The 24,315-nt window shown below is 39.6% G+C and overlaps 3 protein-coding genes across 4 annotated transcripts; 1 reads left to right on the forward strand and 2 right to left on the reverse strand.

Annotated features, from left to right (window-relative positions):
* Positions 1 to 593: 593 nt before the first annotated feature.
* On the reverse strand, positions 594 to 7,563 carry C8H7orf25 (chromosome 8 C7orf25 homolog). Of its 2 annotated transcripts, none has more exons than XM_034511119.2 (2): positions 7,455 to 7,563; positions 594 to 2,487 (listed from the first exon to the last, which is right to left on the reverse strand). In XM_034511119.2, the coding sequence occupies exon 2, from the start codon at positions 2,231 to 2,233 to the stop codon at positions 971 to 973; it is 1,263 nt and encodes a 420-aa protein (XP_034367010.1). In that variant the 5' UTR covers positions 2,234 to 2,487; positions 7,455 to 7,563; the 3' UTR covers positions 594 to 970. The 2 variants fall into 2 exon arrangements, with proteins under 2 accessions (XP_034367010.1, XP_034367009.1); XM_034511118.2 differs by having other exon boundaries at positions 7,375 to 7,499.
* Positions 7,564 to 11,768: 4,205 nt separating this feature from the next.
* Psma2 (proteasome 20S subunit alpha 2) lies at positions 11,769 to 20,752 on the reverse strand. Its single transcript, XM_034510742.2, has 8 exons — positions 20,608 to 20,752; positions 18,581 to 18,657; positions 17,812 to 17,944; positions 17,416 to 17,538; positions 16,055 to 16,136; positions 13,660 to 13,733; positions 12,499 to 12,556; positions 11,769 to 12,409 (listed from the first exon to the last, which is right to left on the reverse strand). Exons 1-8 carry the CDS (start codon positions 20,646 to 20,648, stop codon positions 12,293 to 12,295), a joined length of 705 nt encoding a protein of 234 aa, XP_034366633.1. The 5' UTR covers positions 20,649 to 20,752; the 3' UTR covers positions 11,769 to 12,292.
* A 41-nt stretch (positions 20,753 to 20,793) lies between these two features.
* On the forward strand, positions 20,794 to 23,889 carry Mrpl32 (mitochondrial ribosomal protein L32). Its single transcript, XM_034510367.2, has 3 exons — positions 20,794 to 21,031; positions 22,385 to 22,566; positions 23,452 to 23,889. Exons 1-3 carry the CDS (start codon positions 20,809 to 20,811, stop codon positions 23,704 to 23,706), a joined length of 660 nt encoding a protein of 219 aa, XP_034366258.2. The 5' UTR covers positions 20,794 to 20,808; the 3' UTR covers positions 23,707 to 23,889.
* The last annotated feature ends 426 nt before the right edge of the window (positions 23,890 to 24,315 follow it).

Here is a 24,315-nt window from a genome sequence, read left to right on the forward strand (position 1 = left end):
TTGTTGGACTTAAACAATAAAATCTGAGTCTTAAAAAATACATTTTCAACTTGTTCATATTAATGTATACCTTCAGAGTTGTAGGCTGAGCTTAGGAACACTATTTTGTTTTTACAGTGGTGTGCTGGCTAGTCATGGCTTCTGCATCAACTCCTGACTCCAGGTCCCACTCAACTTGAGTTCCTACCCTGGCTTCCCTCAATCAACTGTGACTCAGGATATGTAAGACAAAGAGACCCTCCTTCCCTCTCCAACTTGCTGCAATTGTAATCCCAGCTAAGACAAGTGGGATCTCAATAAATAAATGAGACTCAACTGATCAAAGTTCACTTTCATTCCATATGCATTCTAAACTCTACAAACATACCCACCAGATTGTGTCTATTGTTTTTAAAATTTTGAAATTTAAAAATATTCTCTATTTTCTGTAAGAATTTTAGTTTTAGTTTAATTTCTAAAATTTTTAATAGCATTAGCTTTAGTTTTAATTTTCTTAGGATTTTCTTTCCACTAATAACAAGCAGTGTACAGAATAACTATTATCTCCCACCTTTAATCGACTGACAAATATAAGACAATAAAAACAGGCCTCAGAGTTTTCTCCAGGTATTTAATGAATTCAAGAATCATGTAGCCATATTCCATAAAATGTGATTACCTGTAGTGGAGGATGCAGCCCTACTGAGGCAAACAAATGCATCACAAGATAGCTAAAAGCCTTGCGCAGATGTACTTCTGTTCTTACCTGCTACAACGTAGTCTGCGATGTAATGCAGAGATAAATAAGACTGTCTCTTGGGTTTTTTTTTTTTTCTAATTTATAGATCTTAAATAGATGAAACACAGAAAAAACTCTTAAACAGTTCTAAATATTATGTTTACTATAAACTTTCTTCTTCCAATATAGATGGGAAGGCCAGCCTTTGGTATATAAATAATGTATTTCCATGACAACACTTAAAGGATAGCATTAGTGTGCACTATCATCGGTGCGGTCTTTTGGTAAGGGCACCGCTAAGGCCTCTTTACTCTCAGTAAGTGCTCTAGGCTGATGAATGAACACACTGAATTTAACACCCTGGTTGTTGGCAGCTCTGACAAAACCACTATTGGCAGTCATTGTGATGGCTTTCAGGGTATCTCCTGTCCCAAAAATTGTTAAGGAACGGCTATTAATTTTGGAACTCGCCACTAGTCTCAAGGCACGCTCAGAAGGCTGGTCTGGCACCACGCTGATTCGTTTAATTAGTACAGAGGCCCTCTCTCTCTCCCCCGGTCCCCCTAGGGTATCGAGAATAGACTGAAAATCCTTGACAGCAGATTCACAGGCAAACAACTCCTTGTCCTTCATAAATGCTTCCAGCTGAGGTAGAACCCGTTCTTTCCTCTCTTGCTCTGCTTGCTCTGTGAGTACTTTTTCTTTGAAGACAAAGTGGCAGCCTCCGTAACTCATGGCAGAGACGTATGTGATTAAAGTGGTAATGTCCAGATTTACTCTTTTGCACACATCAACCTTGATCTCTGTTGGAAAGGCAACATGTGCCAGTACATTGTCTCGGTCTACTCTTGTCACTTGCAGTTCTTGGCCCTCATCATCTGACTCACTCTCGCTCAGCTGGAACTCTTCAGGGTGATTTAACAGAGAGTTGACCGCTACAATGTCTCCTCTGACAGATATGCCCATATCTTTCAGCTTGTCTGCCATGGGGCTGGAGACACTGTTGTAAAATGCAAAGACAATGTGAGGGTTACTGTACTGCACTGGTTGCTGTCGACTGGCCTGGAGGAAGTCTTCAGCCTGTTCAATGATGCTTTTGTCGCCGTACTGGCCCCTGCCCAGCCAGATGTTATGCAGTGCTTCAGCCTTTCGACCAATGGCTTTGACCCAAGTATGACCTCCATTTGCTACGACATCCACCACAAGAGTCTGCTTTTCTCCCAAGGTATCTGTGTAGCCGAAAACACGAAGAACACTAACAACTTCTTCCAGGTTCTCTGCAGATTCCACAATGGCTTTCAAGTGTGTTAGATTTGTGCTTTGTAAATGAGATTCTTTAATAGCTACCTTCCCAGCCTCTATTTTCTGTAAGAATTTTAGTTCTGCCTTCAGTTTGCTGCACAGCTTTGCACCGCCTTCTATGCCATTTTTTCTTGACCGAGAAAGTGATTCTGCTCTTTTGATCAGTTCCTTGGCCATGGCAATTCTTTCAGAGAGCATGGAGTGTGCAGACATGCTGACAGCATTATTCCTTTCATAAAAAATGAGGCAAAGTTCAATGTCTGCTACTGTTAGGATGATTAGAAAGTCCAGTCTAGCAACAATGTTTATGAAGATTGAGAATATGAACCTGGGCTTCAGTGTATGGGATTTGGGGAGAGCCTCTTTCCTTTTGACAGATAAACAAAGCTGTACGTTTGAGCTCTTTCTGAAGTGTGCTGGATTGTTTAGACGTTCACTTCTTTAGACTATGGCATACACACCATGTCCTGTGTCAGGAAATAAACAAAATGAAACAAAACAGGAGTTTGGCAATGTGTTTTGTACCTCTATCAATAGTTAGTCTTACTATTCAACTACTGAAAATTTTAAGATTCCAAACATCAAGATTAAAAGTTTAAAATAGCTGCTCATACACTCCTTCAACTGGGGAGCCCCAACATCCATCCCTGCCAAAAGTCCCCATCCCCAACTCAATTCCACCCACTGCAGCCAACTCCACTCACACTACTGCCTACCTCTGGTCTCTTCAGCAGGCAGGCATCAGATGGGACCTCCAACCACAAGTGACCCCCTACCCAAGGACCCACACCAACGACTCCATCCACTCCTGCAACTTGCCTAAGGAGCAAGTGTCCTGCCAGCCTTCCAGCACCTTGACCCATATACCTCTTCCACGTAGGGAGCCAGCAACTCCTGCCACTAACCCCATCCATTCCCCCTGAAAGCACTCACTTCCATCACTCCATGGATTGGCTACACTTCCCCTACTAGCTCAACTCTGCCCACCCTAGCCAGCTCTACACCTCGCTAATGTACACACCTGGTCTCTCCTCAAGGCAGACACCAGACTCATGTGCCAACTACACCCATCCCCAAAACATGACCACCTCTCTCTAGAGAGGGGCATTAGACCCAAACTAATAACTCTACCTACTCCTGGGCTGGAGAGATGGCTCAGCGGTTAAGAGTACTGACTGCTCTTCCAGAGGTCCTGAGTTCATATTCCCAGCAACCACATGGTGGCTCACAACCATATATAATGGGATCTGATGCCCTCATCTGGTGTGTCTGAAGACAGCTGCAGTGTACTTATATGCATAAAATAAATAAATCTTAAAAAACAAAACAAAACAAAAAAACTCTACCTACTCCCGAGACTCATCTAACGATCATGAATTCCTGTCTTCTGGACCCCTCTCGGGGCAGGGATCCAAGACTCATGTCACCAATTCCACCAGTACTTACTGCCTGAGGAAAAATACTGATCACCTCCCACAGAAGGTTGACTGTATCTCTAATCCTATCCCTTATCAGTACACAGACTGTGACAACATGCACAAGACGTACATAAAATCAAACCAGGAAAAAAAAAAAACCCTGACATGGAGAAGGGGAAATGGGGACAAAGTTCCACCCCTTAGCAAGAAGCTATTTGCAATTCATTTCTGCTGGGGGAGGGAATATCCATCTTCTTCAATGGAGTGACACTTTGTATAACATTCGAACTCCAAGGCAAGACCATGAAGTTAGATAGGAGTGAAGGGAGGGCATGTCTGCGAGGGGAAAGACTGTGATGAAAATAAACTGTATGAGAAAAATTTTCAATTAAATAAACAAAACAAAAGTTTCAACAATGAAAAAAGATATTGGAGATACCAGAAGTTGGAAAGACCATCAAGGGTTGGTGGGATTACTATTGTGAAAACGACTATCCTACCAATAGCAAACTACCTATATTCATCACACTCCCCATCAGCTTGCCAAAACAATTCTTTACAGAAGTTGATAAAACAATCTTAAATTTCATATGGAACTGCAAAAAACCCAGGATAGAAAAACAATCCTGAACAACAAAGAATGGCTGAAGGTAACATCTCAGATTTCAATAAGTTATACTAAAGACCTGTGACGGTTTGTATATGCTTGGCCCAGGGAGTGGCACGATTAGAAGGTATGGCCTGTTGAACATAGATGTTTCACTATGGGTATGGGTTATAAGACTCTCATTCTAGCTGCCTGGAAGCCAGTATTCTGCTAGCAGCCTGCAGATGAAAATACAGAAATCTCAGCTCTTCCTGCACTGTGCCTGCCTGGATGCTGCCATTTTCCTGCCTTGATAATGGACTGAACCTCTGAACCTGTAAGCAGCCCCAATTAAATGTTGTCCTTATAAGAGTTGCTTTGGTCATGGTACCTATTCATAGCAGTAAAACCCTAACTAGGACAAGACCTATAGTAACAACAACATCGTAGTATTATTTAAAACAAAATAAAATAAACAACAACAAAAACCTCATTGATCAATGAAAAATAAAGACCCATAAATGAACTCAAGCCATTTGATTTTTGACAAAGAAGTCAACAATACACACTGGAGAAAATAAAGCAGCTTCACCAAACGGTGCTAGTCAAATTGAACAGCTAATGTAGGAGAAAGAAACCGGATCCTCATTTCTCACCTTACACATAACTCCAAGTGGATCAAGGACCTCAACCTAAGACCTGATAGCCTAACTCTGATAGAGGTGAAAAAAGTATAAAACATATGAGAAGTCATTGTCATAGAAAAGGACTTTCTGAACAAGATCTTTACAGCACTGAGGTTAAGAACAACAATCAATAAGTGAAACCTGAAACTAGAAAAGTTTCTAGACAGCAAAAAATGCCATTACTTGAGTAAAGAGGCAACCCACAGACTAGGAAAAACATCTACCATCTATACACCTGACAGAGAGTTAGTGTCTAGAATGTATAAAGAACTGAAAACATATCCATAGAGATCAGAACATTATTAAGGGGCCACAGAGAGGGGTTTTTAAGGGAAGAAAGAGAACACACTGATGAAAAGGATTAAATGGAAAATAGAACAGGAATGGTTAAACTGGGGTGAGTGTGAAGAGTATGGTAGAGGAGGAAGTGTAGGAAGGAAAAGTAACACAAAGGACCTCTCAACACACACACACACACACACACACACACACACACACCCCAAGAATTAAAATGGAACTACCTTATAACAGAGCAAAACAATGTCCCTGCTAGATATGAGGCTAACAAATAAAATTCCCAGTGTCATAGAAATGAGTTATCTTTTGGAGCTGCTGGGCAGTGAGGCTCCATAGATATCCAAACATAACGGGGTATTGCCAATCCATCTAGAACTTGATGATTAAGACCCCATTGCAATTTGAGTAATAGGCGAAACATGGAGAAACAGAGCTCGTACAGACCTAGAAGCTTCATCCCTACTAGCTAATTCTCATAGTTCTACAAGGTATTGTGCAGGCTAACAGAGAAGAAAAGCAATCTTCAATAATATCTAGCTATGAATCCTTGGAGTTCCAATTATGACTGGCCTGGCAAAACATGCCCATCAGTACACGAGCAGCATAAATATGGGAGAAACAGGCTGCTTTATGGTTGGTGCTAGCATTTTGTCTAAGCTCCACTCCAGTTACCTGGCAACGGCCAAGTATGCCTGACTCACTATAAAAGGGGCTGCTCGCCCCTTCCACTCACTTTTGCTCTTGCCTTCCTGCTCTCCCTCTGTCCTCTTGTCCCCCTCTTTCCATGTGCTCATGCCAGCCAGCTCCTCCTATACTATACCCTCAGGAGGAAGGGATGCCTCAGCATGGGCTCACGGAGGCAACTCCTTCCCCCATACCTGACTACACATCCACCAAACATATCCCTCCTCCTTTATCTTTTTATAAACACAACATTTGGATTTAAGTGACACTCCACAGGATGAAACCCATACTTGGCATCGTTATTAGGCTAAGAACCTATGTTAGGGAAGTCATAGGCCCTAGGGGAAAGCTTACCACTTTCTGCTGCTAGACAGACAGTGTAAAATTGACCTATTACTATACCCATGGATGAATGTATTTCTCAACCCTCATCGGAGAGGTTTCTATTACAGTAGATGGTTATTAACACAGTTATTAATACCCACAACTGGCCTAGGTGCAGAGACTAAAAGACTACAAATAACTCTTAGTCCCAAAAGGGACATATGTAACACACATATGTTACTCTCAAAAGGCTCGGGGATCATCGTGTAAAGAAAGGTGGAGGTAGACTACAATGAGACCTCTTCTGGACACAGCATGCACCAAACCTGTGCAAGCCCAAGTCAGCATGGAAAGGGGAACTGGACCCACAATCCCCCAGGCAACTATTGACAATTCTGAGCTGCTGGGGGAGGAAAAAGACAGTTTTCTCTAGGAGTGTAGCCTCTATTATGTCTCCCACTCTTCAGTGGAAGACCACACATCTGAGACTATCTGGGTAGTACAAAGCAGTCTTGAAGGAGGGGTGGATATGGGACTAGTTGGGGCATCCACGGTGACTATGAACCAAACACATGATATGAAGTTCTCAAAGAACTGATTTTAAATGTAAAAACAACAGCTTAACATTAAAAATCCACAAACTGTCCAAACAAGAATCTCTCCTAAACTAGCCATACTAGGATCTCTCACTCCTTCAGTAGATGGTTTTTGTTTTCTTGCTTGGGGTTTTTTTTTTGGGGGGGGGGGGGGCTTGTTTGTTTTTGTTTTGAGACAGTGTTTCTCCATATAACCCTGGCTGTCCTGGAACTTACTATGTAGACCAGCTTGGCCTTGAGCTCACAGAAATCCACCTTCTTCTGCCTCCCAAATACTGGGATTAATAGTGTGCACTACCGTGCCCGGACTGACAATCTTTTAAGGAGTTGCCTCTTGATTTCCAGAGTTTAGATGTCAAGCAATCAAGACTGTCTGATTTCTGCATGTGATGTCAATTTAGCAATGTTTTTACAGAACAAAGGGGACAACCAACTGGCCTCCTGTTCCCATTCTGAAGGAAAAGCTGTAAAGACTCAGAAGAACAGAGCAGATGGCTAGCCTGGTTGCTGGACTATGACAAGGTGCAAGAGCCAGGGGCGAAGTGCTTCTCCGTTGAGTATGGTTCCCATCCCGGTCTGTCCACCTGCATAGCTGGGCCTGATCCAACAAGTCCTGATCAAATAGGCTCCAGCTGGCCTAGTGTTTGGAGGCCAGAGTAGGGAAGACACAGACCTGACCCTTCCTGCCCCGACACCCGGCCCATGCCCTCCCTCTCCGCCTCCCTCTATTCCCCACTCACTCCCTCAGTCCCCGGATCCTCACCAGCAGCGCCAGACCCCACGCGCACATGGCGAGGGAACACAGAGGCAGTATGCAGGGACAGTTCAGCAGCCAGCCCTCACCTTGTTCTGCTGAGAGGCACTCCGCCGGCTGAGTCCCGCCTCCGGCATTACGTGGTTCCGGCCCGGTGAGCTTGAGTCCCAGGCGGCACCGCAGCGACCATATTTGTTGAGGGCAACCGGCTTCTGCTACCAGAACGACGGAAACCTAAGCTCCCAGCCAGCAGGGGCGGGTCTAGGGCTGGGTCTCAATTGCACTGAGTCCTAGATGCTAAAACATATTTGTGTCTCAGGTTTGGGTATTTTTAGCAAAATAAAAGTCGAGAGCCATCAGGTTCCAAACGCCACTCGGAAGCATTTTTAGTTGCATCATCCAGGCCTTTACATAGAAGGAACCTTTAAATGTGCTGTCCTTCTGAATAGGGCATAGAACTGCCCTATCCATAGCAGCTAATATCCATAGCTTCTGGGTCTGTGGATATTTTGCCGAGTGTCCAAAGTTACCCAGAAAAGAAAAGTTTGAGAAAGCAAAACTAATTGTAAATATTAGACTTCAATTGTGTTTTTCTTGTATCCTGCTCCTTGTCCCAAGCACTGCTTTAAGGATTGAAGTAACTCAGATCACATACACTACCAAAATCTTAAGACAGGAGCAATATCTCATTCGGTGCTTTAAATATACTAAAAATAAATAAATAAATAAATAAATAAATATAAAAAAAAATAGCGCTGTAGCCAGTGCTATTCCAAATACATTACAAGCTAATTTAGTTCTAAACGGAAGATGTATTTTGCACCTGAGGCACAGACAACTTATTTACACACAAATAACCCCTGTAAATGCCTCCAGCAAAACCTAAAACTTCTGCCAGGGTTTATCAAGCACAAATTCCAGAAATTTGTGCTTTGGAACTTCAGGAGTCTAGATGAGGGGCAGAATTAAAAACATTACTTAAAAGATTTCGTTAATAACATACTAGAGTCTTCTCTACCATCCAGTATAGCCAGCCGGTTCCTCATCCTTCCCCAGAAATAAGTTTATGGTGATGTAGGTAAACGGGTGCCAGATAGGAGCCCAGCAAAAGATAGGCACCATCAGCAAGTGTGAAGGTTTAGACTGAAATGCTGTCCCTAGCCTCCTTGCTCCTCCAATGCTCCCGTCTTCCATTTCCCTTCCTCTCCACCTTTTCCCTTCAAACAGTAAATAACTAAGAAATTCCAAAGAAATATGACATTCACAATCTACAAGAAGATAGGTAGGAGATACCAGACTCATACACAAACTCAACACTTCCAAACCTTCCGTTTGCATTTGGAGGACGGAGAAGGCACATACAACAGCATGCCTTCTTAAGAAGTACCTTGTAACTGGAACCTTCAAATAACTGATTACTTTGGCCCTCAAATAAGAAGCTTGTTCATTTAAGGGCTGAAGGCACAAATAGGAAACAGTTCTCTGAAGTAAGGCAGCACCTCATATTCTAAACATCGGTGGACTAGCAAGTATAGTAAGGGATTGAAAAACAGCAAAAACCAAATTTTAGGTTCATAATTAAGAAAAGTAAAAGGAAAAATTTAAATATACTAAAAAACTTATAAAAAATTTTAATGGGCTGGAGAGATGGCTCAGTGGTTAAGAGCACTGACTGCACTTCCAGAGGTCCTGTGTTCAAATCCCAGCAACCACATGGTGGCTCACAACCATCTGTAATGGGATCCGATGCCCTCTTCTGGTGTGTCTGAAGACAGCTACAGTGTGCTCATATATAATGAATAAATCTTAGAAACGAAATTTAAAAAAATTTTTAATAATGACCTACTTGGGCATTCAGTCCAATAACCACTCAGAAACTTATCAAACATGCTCCTTTTGGCAGCACATTTTAAACTAAAACCCAAGTGATCCAGAGAGCATTAGCATGGCCCCTACAAGAGGATGACACACAAATTTGGGAAGTAAAAACTCACCAAAAGGCAAATAAAATCACCGTGAAACAAAAGACAGTTCCAAAGGCCACAGAGGAAAGTATTGTGTCACAGACAAGAACCATAACTAAGGGCCATTGGACCGGGTGCCAGAAAATTAAAATCCTAATACAAGAAAAGTAACAACCCTCCCACTGAGCATCAGTTTTTATTCTTCTTTACAGTGAGACAAGTTAGGACCGAGGAGTTGAAAAGCATGCAAACACTGACAGGAAAGTGGGTGAGCTTAAGTACCAAGAGTCAGTAATTTCCATCTATGATAATCAACTGAAAACAAAAATTCCTTAAAGAGTCCAGTGCTCCATTATAAAAGTCCTCCTCACTCTTCCCTTCTACTTCCTGTCCCCCAATATATGTAATTCATGTTGGCTATTAACTTTGCAAAGCAAAATTTATGGTAAGGAATTTAAGATAAGCCTTCCAGATACAAACTGAACCTAATGTTGGGAGAAGCTATGAACACTGGGAACATTGTAATACACAAGATAAAAAGAAACTCAAATCCACAAACCTAAAATGATTTAAGAATGTTTACAATGAGTTCCTACATCAAAGAATGAGTTTCTGAACTAAGACAAAAAGGGAACAGATTAGTGTCAAAGTCAATGAAAAGAATTATTTTGTTCAGTCTTGTCAACAAAGGGAATGGAGTTGTAGGCAGCTTTCCATTTAAGGGAGGCAGGATATAGCTGACTCTAATGTTTCTGCTGCACTATCTGCACTTTCCGAGTCTTAAATTTATATACCTTTACTTTCCTCTTTCCTTGTTTATAAATGTTGACATTCTTCTGGGTTTCTTGTTTTGAGAGCCAGGGTTTCCTCTACGTAGCCCTTGTCCTGGAACTCTGCAGACCAGGCTGGCATTGAACTCAGATCCACCTACCTCTGCTTCTCAAGTGCTGAAATCAAAGGCCTGTGCAACCACCACTCAGCATCCTCTGTTGTGTTGTTTAATATTGGACATCAGAGGTTGAACAAATTTATTTATAGCAGCTAACAGAAATCTGTCTTTTCAATATCAAATTTACACACACACACACAGAGTGGGGGAAAAACCTTTTAATTCAGTGGCTGAATTAAATTTTTTTTGTGGCTTCCTAATTATTTTTGTTGCTACTTAGCTATAATTTTGCTACTGTTATGAATCATGTGAATGTTTTCCTAGTCTTAGAAGACCCCTAAGAAAGGGTCATTTAAACCCACAAGGGGGTTGCAAACTATAGATTGAGAACCACTATTATAATTTCTTTGCGGTCAGATAATTTTAAAAAAAGACCTCATGATTACTACTGTGCTGGACTCACACCAATGCTTATCTAGAGAGATTAATGATACTCTCAAGACACCTTTTATTATTTTTATACTATTTTGTGTTTTATCTGCATATATGTCTGTGCATATGTGCTCACCTGATGCCCACAGAGGTTAAGAGGGTTTCAGTTCCTCTGAAATTGGACCTATAGAGGATTACCAGCCACCATGTGGGTATTTGGGAACTAAACCCAAATTCTCTGCAAGAGCAACGACTGCTCTCACCCAATGGCCATCTCTCTAGGACCTCAACACACATCTTAAAACAGAGGGCACTGCAGAGGGTGAGGCTCATCAGCTGAGGCACCTGTAGTGCAAACGTGAGAACTGGAGCACGGATATGTAACCCCACCCAAATGCGGGGCAAGTGTGGCAGCCTTTAGTCTCAGCACTCAGAAGGTAGAGACGAGATCTCCAGAGCAAACTAACTAGACTAGTTTAGTCATCAGGCAAGCTCTGGGTTCAAGTGATAGACCCTGTCTCAGTACATAAGGTACAGAAGGCACCCAACATCAATCTCCACATCACTGGTACCCACATGAAGACACGTGCTCATACACACACCAGACATACAATAAATACACAAATGACTCCAGGTGCCCCCTTCCCACCTCTTAAAATGTTACTGCCTCCTCATAGTCCGATATGGATGTGCTGTAATAGTAAGTAGAACAGCACAGCTGGTCAACAATATTCTAAAATAACGCTATTTCTAAATTTTATGTAATGTTGGTCAAAATCTTTTCAATTATATTTAAACCATAGAACTGCCTACTTATTCATATTGCTCATGATATTCATAAACAGTCTATCGTGTACAAGTGTCTTTTATCCTAAGGTGCCTCGGGGAAATACAATTAAAATCACGCATCATACTTCCACCAAAGAAATGGGTTTAAATGCCCCAACTACTTGTGTGCTTCTAAGGACCTACTTACAGTGAAGGTTGAGGGAGATGCAGCTCTGACCTTAGTTATATTATCACTATTTATATTTACACTTAAATTAAGAAAAGTTCTACCATAATCTAGGGAATCCTTTTCAACAGTTTACCTACATGAGATGCAGAAACAAACAGGATCCAGCACACCATCATTTATTCACTCACATGTCTCCTAGAGGAGACCAATTTTGTTTGACACTCCATTACTATAGTACAACTGCAGAATGCTCCAAGGCTTGCTGACCCACACCCCAAAGGACCTCAACACATTCCTAGCTGTTTCACAAATTTATCAAAGTACAGATTCTTCCAGTCCCAAAAGTCATGATCTGTATTAAAAACCAAAATTGTCTTTTATGGAAACATGGGTATATTTGGTAGTAAAAGGGGCAATGAGATCTAATAAGGAAAATATATGAAAATCAAGGTAATTTTACCATTTATGTTGCAGTGTAATTTCCAAAAGTCAACTGTGATAAAGAAAGAAGTATGTGCAAACTTTAGTCTTAAAAACTAGAAATTGGTTTTAACAGTATTTATTATGATTATTTTAAAAATGTGAATCCATTAAACCATGTAGAAATAAGTCTGCACAGACAAAACATACTTTAAACATGAACAAGTAGAGTGTGTGAGATCTTGATTGTTCGCCATCTCTTCATTACGCTATAGCAGCCAAGTAGTCCCTCACTTCCGTTGGGGTGAGCCTCCTAAAGCCAGCTTCATTGCAGATCCCAACTTCTATGTTATCTTCTGTCATTTGCCCTTCAAAGCTTTCCTAATTTACAAGGAAAGGAAAATGGTCAATTTCACAAGCAGTTCATTAGAAAAACCATTTGAAATCTAGGTGGTGGATACTGAGCTAACCTTTAGGGTTAAGATGGCTGTATGAATGGCATCTTCCAGTTCCAAGTCTTCATTATATCTAAAGAAAAAATTGAAAAACATTATAGCACTGTTTAGATTCTTCATGGTTATTTTAAATAAAAGGGCAGGAAAAAAAAACATAAAATCTTTTAAAAAAATCTAACTTTCCTAAAAACCGTAAGTTGTAAAAGCATCCCCTAACCATCTCAATGAGACAGCCAACCCCAAATAATAAAGTGAGTGACACTTGCTACTGAATTTCTAACACTAAGAAAAAGTTCATTATAAAAATGCACTTTGTTTTAGCAATACTATAATAAAAGTCAAACTGTTGCTAACATCTTGATATTGTAAGTTAGAACACAGCATGCTGAAGACTCATTAATAGGTAAGTTAATGTGCTTTATCAAGATTGAGGTTACACATTGATTAAGTCTAAAATCTTTAATAACCTGAACATGAATATTACATGAAAATCATATAGAGAAGCATCATGTGTTACACCTCAGCTATAAAATACTCTGTCCAAAACATCAAAGACTTCTGGAGGACAGTGAGCACACTGAATTCAGAATATCACCACAAATACGTAAGAGTGGCTTGTGTTCCGCACTGACAGCAAATGTTACACAGCGCTTCATTCTTGCTTTAGCAAATACACATATCATGTGATCTGCTCAATATCAACTACTGATCCCACAATTTTTGTTTTGTTTGAAACAGGCCCTAATTTTGTAGCATAGCCGGGACCAGAGTCCACTCTGTAGCCCAGGTTGGCCTTATCCTCACAACTGCTGGGGTTGCAAGCACGAGCAAACAGAAGCAGATGGAACCTTGTGAGTCAGACGCCAACATGGTCTACATGGCAAGCTTAAGAGCCAGGGGTACATGGATGAAGTCTGCCAACTACATTCCCACAACCCCAATAAACATTTAAAAACATGAAACAAGGCTGGACAATACCCTTAACAAATAAATATTACCACTAACTTCACTGAAGACTAAGAAAACAAGGTATTAGGATGTTTTCCCTTTTGTCTCTAACAAAACTCAAATACGCAGTGACACAATGAACGTGTTAGATCAGGGAGATTCATCATCCAAAGAATTCTGGAATTCATATAATCAGTGTGCCCTGGAACCTGATCCTGGGAAGCCTACCTTTTCTCAAGGAATGTTTTCCCATTCACATAGTTCTTTCCCATGGCTGTGGCCTTCCAGGCAAAGTAAGCTCCCTAACCAGGAGAGACAAAGACATTTTAAAACATTCATACAACTGTATTACTTTGGTATCTCTGTTTAACTCTAACTGGTCTCTAACCTCTAAAGTCATGATTACTTATTGAAATGGAATGCCAATTTGACAGAATAAGTTTTTTGTTTAAAGGCTGTAAAACAAAAAACAAGAGTCATGAATAAACTTAGGTTAATGACTGTGGTAATGGTTTACTTTGGTATTTACACATATACATGTACATATCAAAACTCATCAAACAAATAACAATGGGTTAGCAAAATTACTATATACTTTTAAAGCAAGATATATGGAAGTAGGAATTAAAGTAAAATATCAAAAGTAGTATCTTCGCTTAATGAAATGAATGCACTAAACTGTATCACATTATCCTGAAACCTAAGGACCTCTCATCATCTTTATTGAATATAGATAGATTTTTATTGAAAGTATCAGAATCTTTGAATATTTTAATGGGGTCATGAAAAATTTGGCAATGGTAAAAGGTTTCTAAATATTTAACAATCAAAAATTAGCTCAAAATCAATGTGTAAAGAACCCAAGGTGTTCTGGGGTAGCCCTCTCCCACGCTACCCAAGTGACATCCCCACAGCTTTGCCTCAGAATGTGCATGCGCACTCTGCAGGGTTTATGACGTCATGCTACACGCACCAGTCAACACTGATTTGAGACTACTATGGGGCAGGGAGCAGTGCTTCTATAGAAACACACGGACTTTACTACAAGAAATAAAGGACAATGTTGTCCTGTCATTGTTCCTCAGCCTACATGTCACTGTTAGATTTTTTTTTTTAATTTTCAAATTGTTATTTGGGTTGTTGACTTGAGTTTGATAAAAAGAATTATTAAATGAGTTCTGGATTTGGGGTTAGAATGACCCCAAGCATTTTCCTAACATTTCTTCAAGTATTTATGTGAAGTGGTATCTATCCTTAGCATTGACAAACATAAAATCTGAACAACTCTTGAAAAACACAGGCGCTCCAAGATCCTGCAGATTCAAGTATTCTATAAAGACTGATTCTTTCTGTAAAGATCAACAAGCCCATCTACCTCATTCCTATGCAAACTCACTTCTGCTTTACATAAAAGGTAACAGTATATGTACATCAAAGAACTGTTCTCAGATAGTTCTGTGACTTACTGTCAGTCCGTGTCTGACTTGCGTACCCATTTTCTATTTACCATGGCTACAACTACTTCCCAGGTGAAAAGGGTGGCAAGTGCAATGTTTAAGAAGCCCCATGTACCATCTGGGAAAACCAAACGTGCATGCAGAGGAAAGCTAATCACGTGAGTATATCCTCTCAGTGTCAGCATAGAAAAGGACAGTAAAGGGTGAACACAGCCCCGGGGACTGCCTTCCTCAACTGGCTGGGACAGCAAGACTGCAGACCAACCATTTCGTTTCAGAAGCTGACAGATGGCCTCAAAATTTGATTACTTTTGTTTTGCCATTTTTAATTTGTAAGATAAGATTATAAGGCTTGCATCAAGAGAACCTGTAATTATCTAGTAAATCATAAACAAAACTTCACTCCTTAACCTTGGACTTTTTCTTGGGCCTCTCCTCACAGCAAATGGAACAATGTGGAATATAAACTTTCTGCTTTAGAAAAAACAGCTCACAAGACACAGTTATTACACAATCACCTTGTACATTGTTGTAGGAGGCATACTCAGGGCAGTCACAGTTGTCACCAAACTGATTACAAACATTTTAACACTGGCCTCCTGTTACACATCTGACTGAAGTGGTAACAGAGTCACAAAGTAACAGAGTTCAAGAGACCTAATGAAATTTGATAACTACAACAACTAGTACATGCAGATTCTAGTACATGCTAATGAGCATGACCAAAAAAGGGTAAAACCAATATGTCATATAGCTTATCCAAGATAGCACTATAAAAATGATGAATGAGCAAACAAATGTATACTACTATACTTTATACTGTCAAAAAAAAAAAAAAAAAAAAAAAAAAAAAAAAAAAAAAAAAGCAAGGAGCTTAAGAACTGGCTTAGGGCTAGGAGCACATCCTACTCTGGGAGAGGATCTGAATGCTAGCCCCAGCACCTTAACCCCAGCCTCAGTGGGATCTGACTCCTCTGTCCTCCACAGTCAGTCACATGCATACAACCACAGACACATATGAATACACATAACTCAAGGTAAAAAAAAAATCTTTAAAAACAAGAGAAAAAGAAGGGAAATACTGCTTAAAGTATTATGGTTGCCACTTTATTACATGTATAAAAACAATTATAATAAGTATTTCAAATATATGTAATGATACTTACAGATGGATCTGACTGAAATAAATATGGTCGTCCCTCATTCCACCCACAAATGAGTAAAGAAACACCAAATGGACGAACACCACTATAGAAACGAAACAAAAATGATTTGGAATAAAGTAAGAATTTATATATACTCACAAGAAAAGTAATTACCAAGTAAACTGAGTTAGACTTCTTTAACTTCTAAATGAACCAATATAAAATGAATTATCTTTATTACTCTTAGGACAGCAATAAACCCAAATCAAAGGGTTTAGTTCCTAAAAGTTCACCAGAAATTAATTCTCTGTGCAGCATAATTACAAAATTCATCTTCAAGATGCGATATACAGTGGAAGACACTAGGTCACAGATTCCATCTTAGAAAAGGGTTAGTGCTTTTTTCTCAGAGTAGCTTTGGTCTTGTAGAAGTGGATTAGTTTCTATGGAGTGGGCTACCCTACTGTGGTCCTCTTACTGTGTGAGCTTCAGCCGTGTAATAACTATGAACCATGTCCTTGGACCTGCAAACCTCTGGACTAAATAAACCTGGCTCGGGTATTTAGTTAGAGCAACACAAAGTGACTAAGCGCACCTTTATAAAGAATGGTATAACTAGAGAAGCATATACTAACATTTACTAACTGCCTCTTCCCTATCAGCAATTACCTTTCCACTATTTCATTAACAGTATGATTTAAGAATATTGGGGGAGCTGGAGAGATGCTTAGAGTTAAAAGCCCTGGCTGCTCTCCTGAGGTCCTGAGTTCAAATCCCAGCACCCACATGATAGCTCACAACCATCTCTAACTGCAGTCTATGATCATCATGGAATTGATGTCCTCTTCTGTACAGAGACATACATGAAGACAAAATACTCATATACATAAAATACATTCATAAATAAATCTTAAACAACAAAAGAATATTGGAATTAAAATGTTATTGCTGTCTTCATATTTCAGTCACTTCAGATTAAAAAGCTAATTACTGAGCACTAAAAATTACAAAGAACACCTGCAAAGAGCTTTCTTAAATTCAAATGCTGATGTCTGCTGTTGGATAAGAACACATTTTTCCCCCTTTCTTCTTTTAAAATAGTATCTAACCATGCAACCCAAATTTGACTTGAATTTGCTATCTACCTCCCCAGTGTTCTGAATACCGGGTTTATAGGTGTATATCACCACATATTGCCAAATTTTACCTTAAGAAATTATTTCAAGTCAAAACCAGAAACAACTGCTATCACAGTGATTTTCTCCATTTGTTCAACAAATACAGAAAGAATAAGACTTCTACTTACCTGCTTCCTTTTACACTATCTTTTTCTTCTTCTTCAAATTCCTAATGCATTTCTTCAGGCAATGAAAGTGACTTACCCTGACTGGGTATACTCCTGCATCACAGAGGCGACTCTCTGTACCAGCTGGGCTGTAGGGATGGGCTCTTGGTAAACAAGATAATATTGCTGAGCAAGTTTCCGAGCTCTGTGTACAAGCACTCTAAGGCGATAGAAAGAAAATAATTAAAATTTTGACACTCTACTACGTTCCCCACGACTTTCTTCTAACAGAACACACTACACAAACTTAGCACGTGTCTCTCTTTAGCATGTGATTAATCACCTGTTTTACAACCATGTATCACAAGATCAACCTCCATAAAGTAACCCTTATAGGAAAACAAAACTTAGCTACTGCCAGGCTGCCATGACTCTATAAAACCAAAGAAGAATTAGGAGGGCATGCTGAGAACATCCTAACAGTGTACCATACCTGTAATCTGGGCCCATGCCACTGTACACCAAACCGATGTGTTTGGTTATCGGCTCCACCTTGTGTACACTCCTTTCATCATACAGGATGGATTTCTGTTTTTTCTCAGTTGCTAATACTACACCATTTGCAGCTTAAAAGGAAGAAAAAAAGATTAATGCAATGTATTCTTCATTAGCATTCTACTTATAGATGCATTAAACTCAAATTTGTTGCCTTCTCTAGATGGTAAAACCTTTTTCTAGATTCTTACACAACACCAAAAAAATAAAATAAAATCCCCACAGCTGCAGGTAGTATCCAGTCTCTCAATATTTTCAGGTTTATTGGTTTTAACCTAGTTAATCCTTCTAATACAAATAATAAATTTCTCTATAAGGATACTGGAACACACAGTAATTTTATCTTTAGATGTTTTATAATTAGCCCTTTATAAAGAAGATAAAACTCCAGAGAAAACAGAATTAATGAAAAAATAAAATAATATTAGTTTCCTGAAGAAAAGACTACTAATGAATTATCAAAATAGATTAAAATGCCATATTTGCTGTAAAATTTAAATTACTGTGCTGAATGCTATTTTCTTGAAACTTCAAAATTCTTTAATCTAACAAAAAGATCAATAAGAATTATGTACTTAACATCTATAGAATGCTATTTTTTTTTAATTTCAAAATTCTCTAACAGAAAGACTGTTAAGGATTATGCACATGCATCTATTTCAGGTAACTATTAGCAAGCATCTGAAGAGAAGGAAACGTTTAATTACCTTTAATTCCCACTGAAGGGGCCCCTCCAGCTACAGCAGCCAAAGCATATTCAATCTGGACAAGCTTACCAGATGGGCTGGAAAAGAAACAGAAAAAAGGCATTCTTTCTGTTCATACATTCTCAGATATTGCAGGCACACATGACAGAAGAAAGACATGGGCCAAGCCTCACTAATCAAACCTCCCAGCCTTTGAAATCTTCCCTGAAGGTGTTTGGAAACTAAGCTTGCCAGACTTGGGTACCCTGTGAATGACACTAATTCTCTTTCCTGTGTTTTGTTGCTATTGTTTTCCCCATCTCTGATTGGCAAAGAATTCCCACTACTGCCTTAGTTCACCACTCACTGACCTTGCCTTCAGGCAAGCATAGGGAGTAATCAAGCGGCTTCTGTAGTCATGAATCCCAGAGCCCCACTGCCTCTTTCATAAAATCCCGGGAACACACTTGTAGAACTCACACCAACAGACACCAACTCCTTTTGTTCATTTACCATTCTTAGCCAAATGGAAGCTACAAGAAAACTCTTCACTTTCATATCTCTGGCACCACTAATAGTTTAAAGACTAAAAACAATGTTTTCTTCCTAAATAGCTAAACTTTACCATTTTTTAAAAAAAAGTCTGTTATAATAAAGAAATCTGCTTGTGAAAGCATTCAGATGTTTGTTATAAAAGATTTAAGGGCTGAGGATGTAGCTCCTATGGTAGAGTGCTTGCCTAGAACACATGACTCAGCATAAATAAGGTATGGGAGTGCACTACTAAAATCCCATCACAGAGGAAGTGGGGGCAGAAGGATAAGCTGAAAGTCATCCTTAGTTAGTGGCCATTTTAAGCCAGCCTGGGTTACCAATAATTCTCTCACAAAAAGAAATTAAATAATAATCTAATTTAAAAAATCAGTCCCTCACGATCTATGTCCATTTGTTTCAGCTATAATGAAACCACTTAGGACCATATTTATTTTGTTTACAAATCTAAGTGACTACCATGCATAATTTAGACTCTGTCAATTATATAATGAAATCATTAGCTAAGGGATTCCATGGAATTCATTCAAAGATTCCAAAACTCAATTTCTTATTTGAAACTGTAGAGGGCAATTCTCAAAAGAAAGACAATATATTGTAACAAAAAGTATATTTATTATTGTTTTCAAAGCCAACATGGTTTGAGTATCGACTTAGCTACTTGTGGACAACCTTGAAAAAGTTCAATTGTTTAGGCTCCTCTAAAACTCATCATACATAGATGGTAACGGAAAACCACTACTAGTTACAATTATATTCAACAAGTAGATCCTGGCTGCCTTCAGTTGTCAGTCCTTAAGAAAATGGTCAAAACACGTGATGATTTTTCTTAAACAGGGAACAATAGTTCCCCTTAACTGCACTCTGAGAAAACATATTTAACTCTTTCTCCCAAAATATAACGGTCTAAAAATCGTTTTAAAGCAATGTTTTAAAGGGTCAAGCAAAACACAGCTTATCAGTTTGCCTGCGCCATGAAAACTTGACAGGAAATCAGGTCCTTCATTTGGTACTTAAGCTTCTACAGGAGCATAGACGAAACCGAAAGTAGTGCGAGCTTCAAAGCACACTGTTGTTAAACCGAGACTAAAATTCAAATTTAAAAGTAAATAAGGATTTCTCCAAAAGAAAAACGACGTCTCACAAGTCCCACCAGCAGTCAGGGTTTCTGAAGCTCTCGCTCGGGCCTAGTTGGGTCAATAAAGAAATCCTGGGCCTAAACAGACCAGCTGAAAATAGACTATCTCAAAGCACCCTTTTTCTGTTCTAGACCGGGAGAGCCAGCGCTTGGCCTGGGGCCTCCAGTCCCTCAGCCTTCAACACCGCCCGCCAGAGCTAGGGCCCAGGCCTGGCACCGAGCATGACTCTGCAAAGCTACGAGTCCAGCTCCATCACCACGCGCTCCCGCGCAAACACCAGCCAGATCCGACACACGGGACCATGTCTGGGGCGCTCCTGTGATCTGCGACGCATGGAACCTGGGGTTCCCCGGGTACCTGAACGTAGTCAGCGAGAAGCTGTAACCGCGCTCTGCCATCTTTACCCGGAAAGTCGGAACACAGCCACGCACATGCGCAATAAGTCTGTTTCCTTTAATTTTTTTTTTCTCTTTGCTCTGATTGGAGAAGAGTCAGAAGCTCCCAGGGGCAGCTGGAAGTTGAAGTTTTTCGATCCCGGCCGGCTTTTGACCCGTACGCATGCGCAAGGTGGCCTGCGCATGCTCAGAGCGCGGAAGCGGAGAAGTGGGCGGGCTTACGCATGCTCTTAGCCCATGTCCCGCTCTCGTGAGGAACATGGCTCCTTCGCTGCTCCTGCTGTCATTCCCATGGCGGGTGCGTCCGGGACCAATCCAGATGTGCTGGGAGCTGCTACAGCGGCAACTGCAGCAGAGCTGGAGCGGTTTTGCCAGTCCTCAGTGGGGTCCGTAAGGAGAGAGTTCGTGGAAAGAGGGTTGGTGAGGGCTTCCGGGTTGTAGGACAGAAACAGCGCACGCTTTTTGGTTGGCTGGTTGGGTTTTTTGTTTTTTTTTTTTTTTTTTTTTTTTTTTTTTGAGACTGTCTCTGTAGCCAGGGTGGTCTAGAACTCACTATATAACCCAGGCTAGCTTCGAGCTCCTGGTATCTTGGGTGTTAAATTTTAAATTGCTTTGTATTTAAAACGTATCCCAGAAATGATAGTGCCCAGACAGTTTGGACAGAGATATATGTTCTTATAGCTCAAGCGCAGTATAATAAAATAATTGTCTCCATGTGCCACCTGAGATAATCAGTTCAATCCATTCATTGTCTGATAGACTGAGAAAGCTCCAAGGTCAGTCCAGCAGTTCAGAGCTGTTGTAAACGACTGTTTTGTGTAGCAGTATTTCAGGTCAGCTGAGAACAAATGCCTAAAGAAAGCTTTTACTGTTTTTTGGTTTTGGCATGGGGGAGGAAGGTGAGACAACATTCCTATCCACTGTCTAGTCTGCCCTTAAGCTGCTGATCGCCTCCCTCAACCTGATTCTGGAATTTCAGGGGTGTGCTAGGACAGTTTATGTAGTGGTAAGAAGTCCTTAGATTGAACGAACATTTGTAAGCCTGACGAACAAAAGAAAGGGTAAAGAAGTGGTCTAAGCAATTTCGAAAAACAAAAGTGAAACACTTGATAATCTCATAAATAATAAATCTCTTTTTCGTAGCACACAGGTCAAGATTAAACATTAAGGAGGAATTTAGTGGCTTTAGGGACCTACCAGGTTTAAAGATAAGGAAGCTAACTGGAGCAAGATGGTATGGTACAGATGATGGCCCTTGTAGTCATCTCAGTGATGGTCAAAGTGAATGTAGGGAATCTCTAGATTCCGTGTACACTACAGTATCCCATATTACATACATAATAGACCGGCTGCTTTGGTAGGTTGTAATAATAAAGCATTCCATTTGAATTATTTTAAATTGCCTTTTGTATGAACTTTAGTATATCTAATAGCTGGGAATTATTAATGTTTGTTGTGTTTAACATTCAAAACTATGTCAGGCTAGCCATATGGCTCAGTAGTAAAGGACCTTTTTGCTAAGTCTCAAGACCTGGGTTCTAGCACCACGACCAATATAAGGAAAAGAACTAACTCTAAAAGTTGTCTTCTGACCTTTACATGTGCACATATATACACAAACACATCTAATTTATAGGTTTCTATGTCTAGTGACACTACACATGTTGACTGTTAAAGAAAATAGTATCTATATTGATTTAGGAACTCAAAATTGATTCAGTATCTGTTTTGTTTTATAGCACCAGCATTAGCAGTCCAGAGTCCATCCATCCTCACAGAGCTAGCACATGATACCAGTGAAAATAAAGAGAATTCCAGCTTTTTAGATAGTATCTTTTGGATGGCAGCTCCCAAAAACAGACGCACCATCGAAGTTAACCGATGTAGGAGGAGAAACTTTCGAAAGCTTATTAAAATTAAGGTAATGGGGGGGTTGGTTTGTAGGCATATGCATGTTTGTGCACATACACACTCTCTTCCTCAAGTCTAACACTGAATAACCTGGTATTATATTTTTGTAACAGAGGAAACCAGTCTTAGCATCTTGTTTGGCTCATCATGGATTGATAAGTTATCTAACTTTTCCTTAATATCTTAAGATACTCTATTTTTTTTCTTTTAAAGATTTAGTTATTTATTTTTATGTGAGTACACTGTAGCTGTCATCAGATACTCCAGAAGAGGGCATCAGATGCCATTACAGATGGTTGTGAGCCACCATGTGGTTTCTGGGAATTGAACTCAGGACCTCTAGAAGAGCAGTCAGTACTCTTATCTGCTAAGCCACCTTTCTAGCCTGTTTTAAGATACTCTTAATGAATCATCCCATTGTGTTGATGGGCTCCTTCTTGGTTATTTAGTATTTGAACTTGGAGGACTGATGAGCTGTTAATTCAAAAGTTAAATGAGATCTTCACAAACAGTTCTTCTGAGAAGTCTCCAAACTTCTTGACTATGCTCTTAATATTGAATGTGGAATTCACTAGACTCATATATAATGAAAATATTCTACTCAAGCTAGAGGCTAGACAAAAGAATTTGAGAATAATTTAGCCATAGCCCATAGGAATAAAAATATACTGGATTGGTAAAGTTGAGTTCTATTCCTGATTTTCTTAGTAATTTGAACTGAGTGTTGCTTTTTTTTTTTTTTTTTTTTTCAGTTTTCCTGTTATAATTGTTGAACTAGGTAGTACATAGTCTCACATAGCATGAACATTCTCAGAAAGCTACAATGTCAGCATGTTCTTGCTGGTGATTGTGTATTACATTGCCTGTGATTAATATGTTTTTCTTTGTTTTAAAGAACAATATAGATATTTGCCCTGAATGTGGTCATCTGAAGCAGAAACATGTCCTATGTGGCTATTGCTATGAGAAAGTACGCCAGGAAACAACAAAAATCAGACAACAAATATGGGCTCAAGAAGGGGGTCCTTTCAAAGCTCCATCGGTTGAGACTGTGGTGCTGTACACAGGAGAGAAACCATCAGAAAAGGATCAGGGCAAGAGGATTGTTGAAAGAAACATAAAGAGGCCATCTTGGTTCACCCAGAATTGAACTAAAAAATGTTAAAAGGATAATTTCATAGTAAGGCAGTCATTTAAAATTAGGAGTCTTCATTTTCATGTTGTGCCTGTCTTCAAATCATCAATGTATCTTAAAATGGTTGTTATTAGCTGTTACTTTTAAATGAGGTAATTTGAAGACCATATCATGAATAAACTCAGCATTTTATGTAAAGGCTCAGTGGATTAATTTGTGTATTTCTATAATGCTGTTGGGTTTTAATTAAACCTAAAATTTCTGGACCAAAGCAAAAAGGTAGTAAAATTCATAGCAGATTTTATAAGCTATATTTGAATTCTTGATGAATTTTAAACTGACAGTTGTGTCAGTGAGAAGAATTTAGAACAGGTATGTGATACACTCACTTGTATTCAGGAGTAGAAGCAGGAGACTGTCTTAAATTTCAGGCCAGCCAGGCTACAAAGAGAGATTGTGTCTCAAAAAACAAAACAAAAAAAAACCAATTTTTTTTCTTTGATGATGCTTGATAACAATTTACTTTTTATGGAACATAGTATGCTAATTTAATTAAATAGTAGAAATAGTTTTTTCCATTTTACTTTAATCAAAATCACATTCCGGTGTCATTGTAGATGTTTG

This window comes from Arvicanthis niloticus, chromosome 8, assembly GCF_011762505.2.
Source record: "Arvicanthis niloticus isolate mArvNil1 chromosome 8, mArvNil1.pat.X, whole genome shotgun sequence".
Lineage (NCBI taxonomy): Eukaryota > Metazoa > Chordata > Mammalia > Rodentia > Muridae > Arvicanthis > Arvicanthis niloticus.